At 43.1% G+C, this 16,111-nt stretch overlaps 1 protein-coding gene across 3 annotated transcripts in view; it reads left to right on the top strand.

Annotated features, from left to right (window-relative positions):
- The window catches only part of PDE5A (phosphodiesterase 5A), a 100,178-nt gene that overhangs the window by 39,276 nt on the left and 44,791 nt on the right, over positions 1–16,111 (top strand). For all 3 annotated transcript variants that reach the window (XM_026647799.2, XM_026647798.2, XM_026647801.2), the window contains exons 4-7: positions 6,362–6,433; positions 8,892–8,981; positions 10,442–10,579; positions 11,979–12,046. In XM_026647799.2, the coding sequence (XP_026503584.1) occupies positions 6,362–6,433; positions 8,892–8,981; positions 10,442–10,579; positions 11,979–12,046 (368 nt within the window). The remainder of the gene's footprint in view (positions 1–6,361; positions 6,434–8,891; positions 8,982–10,441; positions 10,580–11,978; positions 12,047–16,111) is intronic.

The raw sequence follows: 16,111 nt of genomic DNA, 5'->3' as shown, positions 1-16,111 counted from the left end.
CCTGTGGCCGGCGCTCCCCTGCCTGAGGGGCGCGCTACTGACCTGTGCCCGGCACTCCCCTGCCTGGGGGGCGCGCTACAGACTCTGGCTGGCGGCCTCCCCGCCGCTAATTCCCCGCTGGCGGAGGCGTGACCCAGGCCAGCCCGCGACGTCGTAGCTCCCCACCGCCCCCTAGCGGGTAGGTGGACTGACGCCGATCACACCTAGGTTTACAATTTATGATTAAAACTCTACTATCTACACAATATACATAGACATAAAATGTAAAAACTTAAATATCGTAGAAACAGTAGCCAATCAGTTGTTTTAATTGTCATATTTGAATTCAGCACATCAAAATACATAATAAATAGCACATTTTATCTCTGAAGCAGACGACTTCTCAAAAATTGTAGACCAGTGTAATCTTCATGACCTGCGTGCTGTCATGTGAAGCACATTTGTCCTAATTACCTAATTACTCCAGAGACTGGAACAGTTTTATATGAGTTTTATATGTCTCTTCCTAATTGCCTGCCTGTAGGAATATTTCCCATAGTTTGGCTAAGTAGCTTATCCACCTGAATTTTTTCTCATTATTGTCACTGGGCCAAATCTCACAGAAATCAGTACAGTTTGTTGGAATTTGTACTGTTGTCAATGAGGTCACAATCCATTTATCTTGTATGTAGAAATGGCAAACACCTCTCAAACATCTTTAAACATTTATAGTGTCACTGAACCAAAAATTGAACCTAAAATTGCTAAGGTTTGTCATCCACTTCGAATTTTTATCATCATAAGAAAAGCCATGAATTTCTAACCGTTTTATTCCTTTTTCTTTTTTTAAACACCTATTAATGAAGGGCTTTACAGGGATCTAAAAAGAGCACAAGTTCTCTTGGTATGCATCCTTCTCTCAGTAAAAGAGAAATCTGCAGTGCTAATGAGAAGAGACTAAATGGTCTTTTTAGTATATGCTAACATAGTCCTTTTACTGTTTCCTTATGGCTCTTTAAGCACCACAAGCTTTCCTTTCATAGAGGAAAGGTGTTTACACAGGATAAAAGTGCTCACCTCTCGGATGCCTCAGAGAGCCTGTGAGCTCATTAAAATTGTCTTAGCTCCTGTGGTTCAAAGCTAATAAAAATACAAGAAGGCCAGTGGTGTGAATAAAGACCTGAGCATCAGCCAGTGTGCCTGTAGGTTACTGCAAGAGCATGTGAGGGGGCTAAACAATTTACTTACTGTTCAGAGGCTGCAGCTGTACTTAAGGAAAGCTGCACCTCAGTACAGCAGTGTGAATGCTCATAGGATAAGGGGCATCGTTCATTGTGTATAAATAGGGTTGCCAATTTTGGCTGGATATATTCCTGGAGATTTCATCACATGACATAATTTTTAATTAAAGATTAATCTTTTAATTCATGGAGAGTCCAGGCCAATCCTGGAAGGCAACCCTGTGTATAAATCATATGCACACTCCTGTTCCCATTGAAGTCAATGGGAGTTTTGCTGTATGGAGAATTGAATCGCATGGGCCTTACAATAAAATCTTTATTTAAAATGGACATTTTTCAGTCTATAGCTGGTAGTGGCCCATCTTGCAAAACAATGACCTGATTTGTGACACTGATATTTTGGGAAGGCTCATGTGAGAGACTTTAAATTGTCTTCTCTCCCATTAAGAGAAAACTATTTTTCCATCCTCCTTAAGTACTGGCTTAACAGTTATAACTTTAATGAATAACAGTTAAACACAATTCTTCAGACATGTGCACAGCAAAGTTCTTTTGATGTTGTCTGTCCGAAAAGCAAGATGGAAAATACCATTGTTTTAACTGTTCACTGGACTTTACATTGCTAGGGTCACAAATAATGCCGTGTCTCTGGAGCATGGCCGTGACTCACTGCAAATGTGCCAAAAATTCTGAATTGAATTAAAAGCATAATTTCAAATAAACCGCCGTGCTTCTCACTATGTAACTTTTCAGATTCTCATGCTCCTTCTACACTGGTGAGTTACATAATAATAATTTGCCACCAGTGCAGCTCCACTGCGAGTAGCAATGGAAAGGTAGGGCAAATGTGACCCAGCTGCTTTTAGTGTGTCTCTGAATAGGATTTGACACCGTGATAAAGTTCCTGGATCCTATCCTACTCTTCAGCTTCCATTCTTGTTAAATTTGCTCTCACTGGTGGAGCTGTATCAATGTTGATTTACAGCTATAAAGTGTTCTTGTATAGCAAAGGCTAGAGCAAATTTTACTTTTGCCAGCCCTTTTAGGTCACAGTTCTTGGTTGGTGTCAATTGGCATAGCTGCCTTGAAGGCAGTGGATCTATGCCAACTTATACCAGCTCAGGACTCAGATTCCAACCTTATCTGTCTAATAGGTGCTCTATGAAAGAGACCGATTTATTGATTACAGTGGCATGTAAAATATGGGGAGCATAAAAGGGTGTAGGAAAGATACATAGATCTATATTTATATTGTTCGTAATAGTAATAAATATAATATGAATCAAAGGACTTTTTTTTTAAGTGGAATGGCAGAAGCATTAAGTAGAACACCCTTTGGGCTTGATTCTCCTCTCATTTACAGGGTAAATCAGGAGAAACCCACTGAAACCCCACTGTTTGTCTTCAGAACCCATCTTTCCTTCCTATTGGAGCCTGCTGTTAAATCATTAAGTTAAACTTATGACACTGCCATCTTTCATGTGGCAAAAGATCATGAGCTCATCAGCACAATAATAAGTGTAGGTTCAAGAAGAAGCTAAGCTAGTTTGTGGGATGGCGCACTGTTTGTCAGCACACAGATAGTTGTAATAATTTCAAGGGGAACACAGATAAATACTGTCCAAGTGAATAATTTCTTTGGACAAATATTCTCTATCCTCACATTTGCTCCTGTGAAAGTCTGTGTTTAAAATCCTTTTGTTTTTGTTGGCTTCTGTCACAGACCCCAGTTTCTAAAAAGGATGTCCATGTCCTTCATCTGAAAGGCCGTGCTCTAAATTGGTCACAAATTGAGGACTAAGCTTCAGAGCAGCCCTGCAATTTCATTTCTGCCCAGGCAGCAGAATCACACCCTGCAGTAGAGAGCTGGAGTCAGTGCTAAGCAGTGGTCTGATTTCCACCCTCATCTGTGTGCGTAGTTTAGCCAGTTGCTGGCCAGATGGATTTCTGGTGGATAGGAAGAGTTAGAGAACCCATGTGCAGCTTACTGCAGCAGCTGAGAAACAGCTTTATATGATCAGAGGATACATACAGAATGGGGAACAAATAAAGAGAAGCAAATAAAACCAGAGGGGGAGCCATTACAAAATCCAGGCTGGGTATAGGCAGTAGGCCTGGCCCAGAAGATTAAAACTCAGTGAATTGCTAAATTTTAAGGTGGGGATTGTATCTGAGTTTCCTTTGGGTACTAATCCATTTAGTGATTTATAGATTGGTAAATGGAATTAAGTTTTGAATTTTCCCTCCCTCAGCCTTTTGAATCCCCATCCTCAGTTCGAAAGTACGTGTGTATGTGGGAGGGGGAGACGGGTTCCCGCCCAAGACCAAACAGAAATTTGAGCCTTGATATGTCAATTGCATGTGTAAAAGGTCTCCGTGATTACATTTTGTTATCCTGAAAGTGCAGCTACATTGGAAAATTAGGCCCTCAATCCCTTGGGCATGGTAAGAAATAATAGATCAGATCCTGGCCACTTCAGTGTCTGCTTTGCTGCTAGTCTGTTGGTTCAAAGCAGCCAAAAGCCTAATTTAGCCTCTCTCTGAGAATTCCCCTGGCACAGGCCTCAGGATGGGGGACAGAAGGTGTCATCCTTCCACCTTTCCCAGCCTCAGGCTCACAGCAGAGCTGTGCCTGATTATGGCTCTAATCCAACAAGTATCCCATAGAGGGAGATGACGGCAAAACTAAACTACTGTTCCTTTTGTTTTACCCTTCCTTTGAGGTAGTTTGTTCAAGTGGGATATTCCTGCATTGACCCATACTGTGAGAAATACATCATGCAGTTTTCACTTGCCACCTGTATTAATTGATAAAAATTGCATAGCATTTAGAAATAAATTCAATTTTCTTCAGCTCTAGTGCTGCCTACAGAATGCTGTTAGTCAAAGAGTGTCTGAACATGCCCCGGGAGGTATTCGGTGGGAGGTGAGTGCATTCAGCACCCCCAAGAGACACACTGTGGCTTGTCGAATTACTTAAAATTTCCACCATGTTTTGAGCAAACACATTGCTCTTCCAGGTTCATTCTGCACCTTTTATCTAAATAAGCACACTGCATCAAAGGGTCACTTTTGGGGCTGAATTTCTTCTCTCCAGTAGGTCCCAAAAATATGAGAAATTCAGATCTTAATTGACTTCCCTGGAGGATTATTTTCTGTATTCTAAGAAGTAAAGTTTTAATCTCACCATCGAGAGAGAGTTATATTAGGAAACTTGAAATCAGAAATTCCCACAGAACTGTTTTGTATACAAAAAAGATTCAGTTAGGAATTTAAAGTAACTTGAAGTTAAACAAGCGTTTATAAGAGTTCATCCTAGCGGGAAATACAGCTGGTCTGTTGATTTCTGTAATCATTTCAGAGATTACAACAGAAAGTATTTTTCTAGTTAAAGCAACAAGGAGTTTTTACTATCTGGGGAGTGACATGATATATGCAGATTATATGATATGTAGAGGATCTTTGTTATGTGAGGCCAGTTGGATGTTCATTCTAATGCCTTTGATAAGACAACAAAATATCTGAAAGTTAGGACACTGGTTATGTCCAGAGCTCTAGTGAATAAACATGGACTCAGGTGACCTGGGTTCAATTCCTAGATGAGTCATAGACTTTCTCTATGGCCTTAGGCCTGTCACTTATCTATCCTGTGCCTGAGTTCCCCATCTGCAAAATGGGGTACTTCCCATGGCAGCTATGAGAGTGTAATCCATTAATTGTGAGGTGCCCAGACACTATGGTAGTGAGGTATGTGGATAGAGTGCAATATTCACAGTGTTAACAGAGGAAATATACCTTTGTTAGGGTGCCTGCTTAATATATTTTTAGGAAAAGCCTAACTTTTAAAAAATTCCTTAGTTTGAAGAATAAATGTGAATCTAGTAAGAATATTACATGTGTATTATATTTATAATCCTTGTTTATCATCAAGAAAAAATCCACATTAGCAAATTATTTGGGTACAAATTGGGGAAAATACATTCAGATTCTAAGAACAAAATCCTGGACTCTACCAACAGCCACCGGAAACAGGGGCTCCACCTCAAAAAACAGCAGAGTTACTCCCAAGCCACTACTACAGGCTTGTGGTTGAAGACGTGCCTGTAGCTGTTGTTACTCCCTGGGAATAGCTTGGTTCTGTGTAATCATGGATCTACTCTCCTCCTCTTCCTCAGACCTATCCCTGTCTCATCTCAACAAACCCCTTGTGTGCTGACCTATAAGGGGTCCTCACCGAGCACAGAGTGCAGACCCCCTGCACAGGCTACTTACCACCAGCATCTCAACTCCCAAGTAGTAGATTCCATTGTATTCAAGGCCTTCCATGGCTGCAGAGGATTTACCCCATAGGGACTAGGGCCATGCTTCAGCAAGGTACTACAATATGTGCCTATCTTTAAGCACCTGAGCAGTCCCACTGAAGTCACTGAGACTACTCACATACTTAAGCTATGCAGGTGCGTACATATCTTGTTGAAGTGGGGCCTAGTCTAGTACAATTAAATCAGCTACATCAACACAATATTTAGTCAGCCTCAAAAGTAAGTTAAAAAGTAGTTTTGAGTACTGCACCTGCCTCTGAATCCTATTGCTAATTTTTGTGGCGATCACATTTTCTTATTTTAAAAAATGTTTTTATTATTATTTATTATCATCATTTGTCTTGTGGTAGCACAGATGAGCCCCAGCCATGGACCAGCACCATGTGCTAGGTGCTGTACAAACACAGAACAAAAAGATGGTCCCACTCTCTTGTGTGAAAGACCCATACAAACAAACTGAGTGACTGAGTATGGAAAATGTCATCAAGTGCACAAAGTAAAGAAACTGGCTAATATGGGGGAAATGTCTACACTCTTTCTATTATAGCAATCTTAGTTGTCAGTAACAATAGTAGGTAAAAACATTCAATCCAGTAGTACAATTTTTTTAGTTGAGAACATCCAATACTAAAGAGCTAGTCAGTAATTTGTAAAAATAAATAAATGAAAACCATAGACCCAACTCTGTAACTAGCCAAATGTTGAGTGTAAAAGTACCTGTAATCAGTGCTTGTCATCTTCTGTAAATATTGCTTTCCAGACAGTCCAGAGGCAAACTCCTCTTGGTTACCTAACTCTTCTTTATTTTCATTGCATTAGGTTGTTGGCGTGGCTCAAGCTATCAATAAGAAATCTGGAATTGGTGGGATATTCACAGAGCAAGATGAAAAGGTATAAGGGATGTGGAGAGAGAGAGAGAGAGAGTGTGTGTGTGTGTGTATATATATATATATATATCATCAGTGGTTTTCTTTTATGACAGCTAGAAATCTTGAAGTTATCCAAACTGCACTAATCTTTGAATAAATAAAAAATGGTTTGATGAAACTGTAATTCTTTCTGCATTGCAGAAATGTCAGTGTGAATCAGTTTAATTTCTGGGTCAGTTTGGTTTCTCTCTTCTATTAGGATTCACAATGTTTCCGTGCTTTATTGAATGCATTATAAAGGGGTGTAGACTTAACAGCTAGTAGTTGAAGTCACCTTATCTCAAAGGAATGTCACAATGGGCGCTCAGTAGCAGCTTAACATTAAAACTAAAAAGCTTGCCAAGCAGCTTTTAAAATTACTACATAACTTAATTTCTGTGTACACTAGTTGTAGAAAGAAATAAAGCACTGCATAAATTACAGTCATGTCTGACATAATCAGTAGTGCAGAAAGCACATAGATTCTGAACTCTCACATTGCAGGCACTTTCAGAATGCTCTCAGACTTAACATGCAAACTGTGGTGCACCACGAAAGGCCAAAGAAGTTAACTTAAGCCTTGGCAATAACAAAGTAAGAATTTACTCCTTCCCTGTTCCAATGGAATGCATAATGAACATCTGCAGGACATCAGAATTAATCCCTTTCCTGAAGAGAAACAACTCTTGGCTTCGCTACTTAAGCAAGATTTGATTTCCACTTTTAAAAATATTTAATTCCTTATATACTAGATGCTCATTTTGTGTGTTCAGTTTTTAATGGTGAGATTTTAGTTGGGTTGGTTCCCCAAAACTGCTTCTTATTCCAGTACAGTTCTACCAGGATAAAACATGAAGATCAATCATTTGTTTTTAAAAAAGATGGGAGATTCCTGATGAAATGGCAATAAGAGATCAAGACCAACCAAAGAAAACATTTTATGTATGATTACCAAAAATAACCTTCAACATACCAATTACTACCACAAAGTGAAAACAAAAAACTGCAATGTGTATATCTTTGTTTAGATTTCAAGGGTTTTTTGTTTTGTTTTTTTTCCCAATGCTTAAATTTAATTGGGAGTATTACTCCTGAGGGCATTCTGCACCAAAAAAATAAAAATTCTGTGTACTATATTTTAAAATTCTGCAAATTTTATTTGTCAAATAAATGTGGAGGCTCCAGCATGGCATTGGGGAGCACAGGCCATTGGCTGCACAGAGGTGGGAGATCACTGTGCAGCTCCCCCCCAGGACATGGACTCAGCAGTGAGGCTGCACCCAACCCTGACACAGCGCAAGGACCAGAAACACCCCAGGGCCCTGCCCTTCCATGTGGGCAGGCAAGCTCAGCAAGGCAGGATTCAAGTGTTGGGGGATCCAGGTGTGGTTTGAGAGGGTTCTGTGTGGCACAGTCTGGGTGCGGGCAGCTCAGTGGAGGATCCGGGTTTGGGGGGGGGGGAATCTGGATGCACAGGGGGCTTGTTGGGGGGTTCTGGATGCAATGGGACTCTGCAGGGGGTCCAGGTGAAGGTGGTTGGGGCTCAGCGCATGGGGGGGGGATCTGGGTGCAGTGGGGATAGAGCTTGTCAAGGGGGTCTGGGTGTGGGAGGCTCAGTGCGGGGTCCACATGCTGGGGGAGTGGGGCTCCAGGTGCAGCTGGTTGGGGCTTGGTGGGGTGGGGATTCGGGTGCGGGTGGCTTGTCAGGGTAGTCCAGGTGCAGAGGGAGTGGGGCTCATCAGGGTGGGTTCTGAGTGCAGGGGGGTGAGGCTTAGCAGGAGGGTCTGGGTATGAGTGGGTCTGGATGCACAGGGGTTGGGCAGATGGGAGAGCAGCTCCCTGTATAGGGTTCCCTCCCTCTGCAGCTAAGGAGCTATAGGTTCAGGAAGCGGGGTGAGGGGGAAGTTCAGGGGCTGGGGTGCTGGGGGCTTGGCTCAACCGGGGTGGGGAGTGAAAGGTCGCTTGGCCCAGTGTGGCTGGGATGGGCGGGCCGGGGCTCCTCTGGTTGCGGGGGACCCCTCAGGGCTTCTCTTGTTGCCGGGGGAGGGGGCCATCAGGGCTCTGTCATGCAGGGGAGCGGGGCCTTGGGCAGAAGGGGTGGAGTCAGTGTGCTAACCTCCCCAAAGCAGGGGTTCACCCACCACCCATGACAGGAAGGCTACTGCATAAGTTGCACAGATAATAAGGCACATACCAAAGACCATTGTTTCTTCTTTCTGTGTATTTACAGATTGACCACAAAACTGTACTGCCAGAGTTCTGGCCATAGCCAGGATGATTTGATGGACTTTTATTAAAAGATGTAAACAAACATATTTATATTGAAGCTGAAAGCTTGGAAAGAGAAAATAATAAAAACCTAGTTCTTCAGACACATTAAGTGGGCATTTTGGATGTGAAAATACAGCCTTGTTAGAAACATTTAATTATCTGTTTTTCAGGATTTTGCTGCTTATCTGGCATTTTGTGGAATCGTTCTTCACAATGCTCAGCTATATGAGACATCACTGCTTGAAAACAGGCGTAACCAGGTATGTCCAACAGGTTTATTCTAGCCTGGGGTGTGGCATTTGTGATGGGCAGGTAGTAGTTAGTGCTTGTTATCTACAGCTTCTGGCTTTCACCATATGGTAGATGTTCCTTGCATATGTTAATTATTTATTTGTCTCTTTGTGGGACTTCCTGTGCCTCTCTATTAAAACCCTAGTACCAGCTGTCCTGCATAATGGGCTGGCAGCAGAATATTAAGTAAATTTCAGATTTTTTTTAAATTAATGCTTAAATTTAATTGGGAGCATGCTGCTTTAATACTTCATCTAGAGAGTTATTCCTGGATTCTCGTTATCTCCATACTGATTTATACCTGCCTCTGGAGATTTCCATTACTTGCATCTGAAGAAATGAGGTTCTTACCCACGAAAGTTTATGCTCCCAATACCTCTGTTAGTCTTAAAGGTGCCTCTGTTGCTTTTTACAGATTCAGACTAACACGGCTACCCCTCTGATACTTGATTCCTGGACTCTGCACCTTGTGGAGGGCTGTGCATAAATACCTATAAATTCCTTCCCCATGAGTATCCTGGGTTCTGCATAAAGTCAGAATGTGTCTTGCTGCATGTGCATGTTCCAGAGTGTGAGGCTTATATAGCTCAAGCATTTCTGCCAAAGTTATTCTCATTCAGCCTGTTAGGCTCCCTTACACCCACAAACAACCACTTACGGTATCTGCAGCAACAGTGGAAAGCAGAGCTGATCTTTCTGTGTGTTTCTAATTGTGCATCTTACAGCCATCCTCTTTGTTAAAGAGTTATTTATACCACTGCTATTTATTGAGGAAAGTATCTGGATCCACCACACACAATATGAAAAAAGGTGTGTAGAAGCAAATGGGCAGAAACTGTTCCAAAGATTTCCAGCAGGGTAGAATTTCAAAGTTGTTCCTTGAGTTTACAGATCAATAAACGTGTCAGGCTAGATTCTCAGACCTGGTTCCATACCCTTCGTGCCACCTGAGTGGGGAGCAGGTGATATAATCTGGCCACATCTGGCTGGTTGAAAATTCTCCCAGCAGCATCTCCTAAATCTATTAGGCTATAGTTGGATACTGTATCTAGCTAGCTACACTCTTTGCCTCTCTCATCAAAGGTGTTCACAATGGATGCCATTAATGACATCCCACATAGCCTGTTGCCCTGCAGAAACTTAAATTAAAAGGGATAGCTCAGTGGTTTGAGCATTGGCCTGCTAAACTCAGGGTTGTGAGTTTAATCTTTGAGGGAGCCATTTAGAGTTCAGGGGCAAAAATCTGTCTGGGGATTGGTCCTGCTTTGAGCAGGGGGTTGGACTAGATGACCTCCTGAGATCCCTTTCAACCCTGATATTCTATGACCAAAGTTATCAGACTGGGGAAAAAATCCAAGGGGCTAATAAATATAATTATCATTTAACTCCTAGTTATTAGAATTTTCACAAAGGGTTTCTTTTTGTCCAGGTGCTTCTTGATCTTGCTAGCTTGATTTTTGAAGAGCAACAATCTTTGGAAGTAATTTTGAAGAAGATAGCTGCAACTATAATCTCCTTCATGCAGGTGCAGAGGTGCACCATTTTCATAGTAGATGAAGACTGCACTGTGAGTATCAAGTGTGACTTTGTTTAAAGGGAGTAATGCTCTTGTTCTTTAGAGGCCCCTTGGGTCAGATTCTCTATTTCCCTCCTCCATTTTGATTTGGTCACATTTTACACCCACTTTGCACAATTTAAATTACTACATAAATGCAAGGAACTGGAGAATCAGGCCTCCACTGTAAAGAAGAGGGAAGACAGAAAGGCAATGGTTGCACTGTACTCTTCAGTTCACAGTAGCAGATTCCTTCTGTCCACACTTCCTTTTACTAGCCTTCCATCACTGATCCACTACAACACTTTCTTCTCCCATTCTCATGCCTCCTCACCTCTGTTTGTATGATATCCTTTCAGTTTGGATGTCAATTCATCGGGGCATGACCTCTATCTGGGTCAGATTCTGTGGTTTGGTGCAGCCATTTTGCACTGCTGGCTGGTGTAATCTGTCCCTCAGGTCATCTGAACCATCCCAGAGAGGATCACCTCCAGGATTAGTATACTCCTCCCATGACAGAGAGCTGACATGGGTTGTTGCATCACTCACTCACTCTGCGGCTGGTGTAGCAGGGAAAAGGGGAGTGGCCGGAGGAAGAATGATGTGGCCAAAACCAGCTGCTCTAAATGAGACCTTGGCTTCACTTTGGGCCCTTTGTGGCCATTGCAGCCCAACATTAGTTAGAGCATCCCTTGCATAAAGCTCAGGAGAAACTGCCCTGCAGAGCAGTACTAGCATCACAGGAATGCAAAAGAGAGATTTATGTCACCTATGCTCCCATTTGCATACGCACCCTAACACACACACACGCTCTCTCTGATTTATGCTCTGGGTCTGGCCCAGTTCCTCTCTGTGCCTCAATTTCTCATCTATACAATGGGGATAATGATAATTCCCTGCCTCACAGGGGTATGTGAAAATAAATTCATTGGTGTTTGCAAAATGCTCGGATACTACAGTGATAAGAAGCCATAAGGAGATCTAGCAATACATTTAAGGCTTATTGTTGCTCCTGGGACTCTCTACATCCAAGCAAAGTGACATGACTGAGGTTGATCACAAATACACTCTTAGTCTGGAGTTGGGTAAATGTTAGAATAGACTCTTAGCTCTGGAGCTAACTGTTAGCAATTTGTAAACATGCCTGCCCTCACTTGGGGTGAATGTTCCCTGGAGATGCAAGGGTTTTTAGTGACACAGGGAGGTTAAATTTCCCTGTTCTGGGCCAGAATTGCCATGGGGCGGGCGGGGGGAGGGAGTATAAAATACAAGGATTTCTCTCTTTCTCCCTCAAGGCAGACTCAGTATAAATAATTGCAGCTGACTTTCTCCTTATTACTATTGTTATTGTTAATCAGGATTACGAATACTACTAGTTTCCATCCAATAAGAATCCTTTTTGTATTTGTAGGATTCATTTTCTAGGGTGTTTCACATGGAGTTTGAGGAATTAGACGATTCAGCTGATGTCCTGAAGAGGTAAAACAACTTGATCTGAATTTCTGTTCATTACAGGCAAATGGAAATGACTGAAGAGACTTTGCTTTTAATAACTTTTCATGATAAATAACTTCAATAAACAGAATTAGGCAGTGCATTATTATCTACTGTAGGCTTTTACCCTGAGATATGCATGCACTTTTCCCATTGGTCTCAGCAGAGTTGGTCACACAGTTGTGTCTGAAGGCGGCTTTGTTTAATTTTCTTCATTTCATGCGGCGTTTTCAAAGTTAAAGACTCCTGGACAATGTGTGCTCTATACCTTTTTCCTACATGGTGCTATTAACTATCTCCCCAAAGGCTTGTTAGCCTTCACTTTAAATGTAATTGTTTTAGATTTTGATAACAGTTTTAACAGCACAAGCATTTTCTTCCAAAGAAAGAGAAATTAAAGCAATACAGAAAATTACACCACCCAGCACAACCAACTTTCAATGGCCCCAGAGTATGGCTCCCATAGCCTCCTAAACATGGCTCTAAGCACACAATGGGAAGTATGGCACATTAATGCAGCCTTTTTCTGTCGATTTAGAAAGGATGTGAACCGAGAGGAGTATACAGGGCTATCCCATGCCACCCTTTACTTGTCCTGTCCTGCTCTGCAGAGACCAGCAGAAGGATCATTGGTAGTAATCAGCAGTATGTGAGCCAGAGTACACCGTACCATTGGCTACTGTCCTATCCTGCATGCATAAATGTCATTCTCTAGTTATAGAGCCTTTACAGAAATATTGCCACCCTGCCACGTAGTGGAATGCCTTGCTAGCTTTCATTTCAAGCAGGGCAGGTATCGGAACCTTAGGAAAAACCTAAGATTTTTGGGGGTAGTTTTAAATGCTGAAAATAATCTAGAAAATGAAGTTAGAATGTTGCAGCTAAAATGTCACGTAAACAAAATATTTTCATATAGACTTTCAGTATTAGGGGGGAAAAGTCCAATATTAAATCAGTTTCATTCCACTGCATAGTTTTTGTGAGTTCTTAATAATTTAGTATCCTAGGAGTTCTGGTTAGGCCTTAAATTCTGATTATATGGCTTTGTATAACAGCGGCACCTACTGGCTGAACATGTATTATTACTATTATTTTATTATTATTATTTATTAAAAAAAATTGCAATAGTACCCAGCGACCTCAAGCAAGATTACACCCCACTGTGCTATCATCATCATCATCATGTTCCTATTACGCCTCCGGCATTTAGGACAGTGACGAAGCTCCTCCATTCCTGTCTATTTCTGGCAAGTCTTTCAATGGTTCCCCAGCTGTGCCCCAGGCTTTTCAGCTTGGCTTCCACAGCTCTTCGCCATGTTGTTTTTGGGCGGCCTTGTTTTCGCTTGTCTTCAGGTGTCCATCTTATTGCTACTTTGGTGATGGAATCAGTTTCCATCCGAAGCACATGACCAATCCATCTCCAGTGCCTCCTGGCAATGATGGTGCTCAGATCCTTTTGGCTGCACTGTGTCAATAGATCTTGGTTTGGGATTGTTCTGGGCCAAAAGATATGGAGGTGCTAGGCCAGAGGTAGACAAACTACAGCCACATCCGGCCACATCCGGCCCGCGGGACTGTCCTGCCCAGCTCCTGGCCCGGGAGGCTCGCTCCCTCCCCCCGCCCCCCCCAACCTCAGCTTGCTCGCTCTGCTGCCGGCGCAATGCTAGTCTGGGCAGCAGGGCTGTGAGCTCCTGGGGAAGCGCAGCTGCAGAGCCCGGCCTGACCCGGTCTCTGTGCTGTGTGGTGGCGGTGGCTCCAGCCGGGCGGCTGTAGAACTGCCAGCCACCGGTGTTCCAGGCAGTGTGGTAAGGGGGCAGGGAGCATGGGGGGGGGGGGTTGGATAGAGGGCAGGGAAGTTCTGGGGTGGTGGTCAGGGTTGGGGGTGTGGATGGGGTTGGGGTGATCGGGGGTGGAACAGGGGATTGAATGGGGGCAGGGGTCCCGGGGGGGGAGTCAGGAAGGAAGGGGGGTTGGATGGGGTGGCAAGGGGCAGTCAGGGGCAGGGGTTTTGGGGGCAGTCAGGGCAAAGGGAGAAGGGGTGGTTGGATGGGGCAGGGGTCCTGGGGGGGCCGTCAGGAATGAGAGGAGGGGTTGGATGGGGCGGCGGGAATCTGGGGGAGGTCAGGGGACAGGGAGCGGGGGGGTGTGTGGATGGGGCAGGGGTCCCAGAGGGGCCATCAGGGAACAAGGGGGGTTGGATGGGACAGGAGTCCTGGGGGGGGACAGATAGGAGGTGGGAGCCGGGCCACGACCCCCTCCCCTAACCGGCCCTCCGTACAATTACAAAACCTGATGCGGCCCTCAGGCCAAAAAGTTTGCCCGCCCCTGTGCTAGGCACTGTACAAATACACAAGATAACATGATCCTTGCCACAACAAGCTTAAAAATATGGCCCTGATCCTGCAAAGACTTAAGTGTGTGTGTAACTTTATGCATATGAATAGTCCCTTGAAATCAATCAGGGACTACTCATGTGCCTAAAGTTACATACATACTTACATCTTTGTAGGGTCACAGCTTAAGAAAGAGCTTGCAGCCTACGAATAGCTGTACCTAAAGACTATCCTGTAGGTCTGTGCAGATGTACAAAAAGCAGAAATCCAGCTCAGGTAGGCACAAACCTCTAGTCTAGAATTTACCTGTGAGAACCATTCATGAGAAGTGTGAACAGCTCTGCTCAGTTGTAGAGCAGGCAATAATCATTGTATAAGCCATCTGTATTTAATTAGTGCTGTACTTTTAATCAAAGGATCTCAAAGTACTTTACAAAGGTAGGTAAGTATTATTCCCATTTTATAGGTAGGGAAACTGAGGCACAAGGTGGTGATTGGCAGAATCAGGACTAGAATCCAGCATCCTGACCTCCAAGCCCCTTTTGCAATAACTTCAGGACACCATTCACTTAATTATTCAATCTGGGTAAAAAGAAAAGACAGAGGCAATAACTGGATTAATGTGCCCACATTAAATAGATTCCGAATTTAACCTCAGTCAAAGAATCTGTACATAAAATGCTGGAATATCATCCATTCTCTAACTTTTTCTATTTATTACAAAAATGTTATTTCATGTAGCACTGAGGGCTGACTTTTCAAAAGAGATTTAAAAAAAGAGATTAAGTTGTACACAGGGCACGCTATTGGATATGCAACATACAACGTCTAGTTTGAGCACTATGTGCTCGACTGACCTCTTTTTGCTATTGACTGTTTCACATATGCAATTTTCGCACATATATTTGAAAATCAGCCCAAAGATTCTGGCTCAAGGTGGCAAAAGGTTTTGGTCTATTTGGGACTTGGACTACATGCCAGCACAAGAGAGTAAAGGGGGAATGCTTGCTTACTCCCTCCTCTAGAGCAGGTGGATGGCAAATGGGCAGGCCTTGTCTTCTTCCATTCATACTTCCCACCTGCTTGCTGGTGCATGCTTCTGAGAGTAGTTTACTGCTTGTAGAGGCCAGCAGTGAAGTCTTCTCTCAGGCTGAGAGCAAGGGAAGCAGGGAGGGAATTTTGGTCCCCTGAGTCATAATTCCTTCCCTGAAATATTCTTGGGGCAGCACAGCTATATGCCGCCCTTTATGGTGGGCTGCCTTGAAGGCTAATGGTCTAAGGTCACAGTTTCCCGGGGACATAAAAGGCACAGTGATATGCATTAGGTAGAATAAATTATTATACAAGGTACTCTCTGATACTCATCACATAATCTGTGAGCTGAGTCGTGCCTAAAATCAGGCCAGTCTTCAGAAGTGCAGGGTTTGTCCCTAAATAACAGAATTTGTTACATAAAAAACAGGTTTCAGAGTAGCAGCCATGTTAGTCTGTATCCGCAAAAAGAACAGGAGTACTTGTGGCACCTTAGAGACTAACAAATTTATTAGAGCATAAGCTTTCATGGGCTACAGCCCACTTCTTCGGATGCATATAGAGTGAAACATATATTGAGGAGATATATATACACACATATATATATGCTCTCTGTATGTGTGTATATATATCTCCTCAATATATGTTTCACTCTATATGCATCCGAAGAAGTGGGCTGTAGCCA

This window comes from Terrapene carolina, unplaced genomic scaffold, assembly GCF_002925995.2.
Source record: "Terrapene carolina triunguis isolate 2854851 unplaced genomic scaffold, T_m_triunguis-2.0 Scaffold66, whole genome shotgun sequence".
Taxonomy (NCBI): Eukaryota; Metazoa; Chordata; order Testudines; family Emydidae; genus Terrapene; species Terrapene triunguis.
The sequence above is the reverse complement of the archived record's forward strand: the minus strand, read 5'-3'. Positions and strand labels throughout refer to the sequence as shown.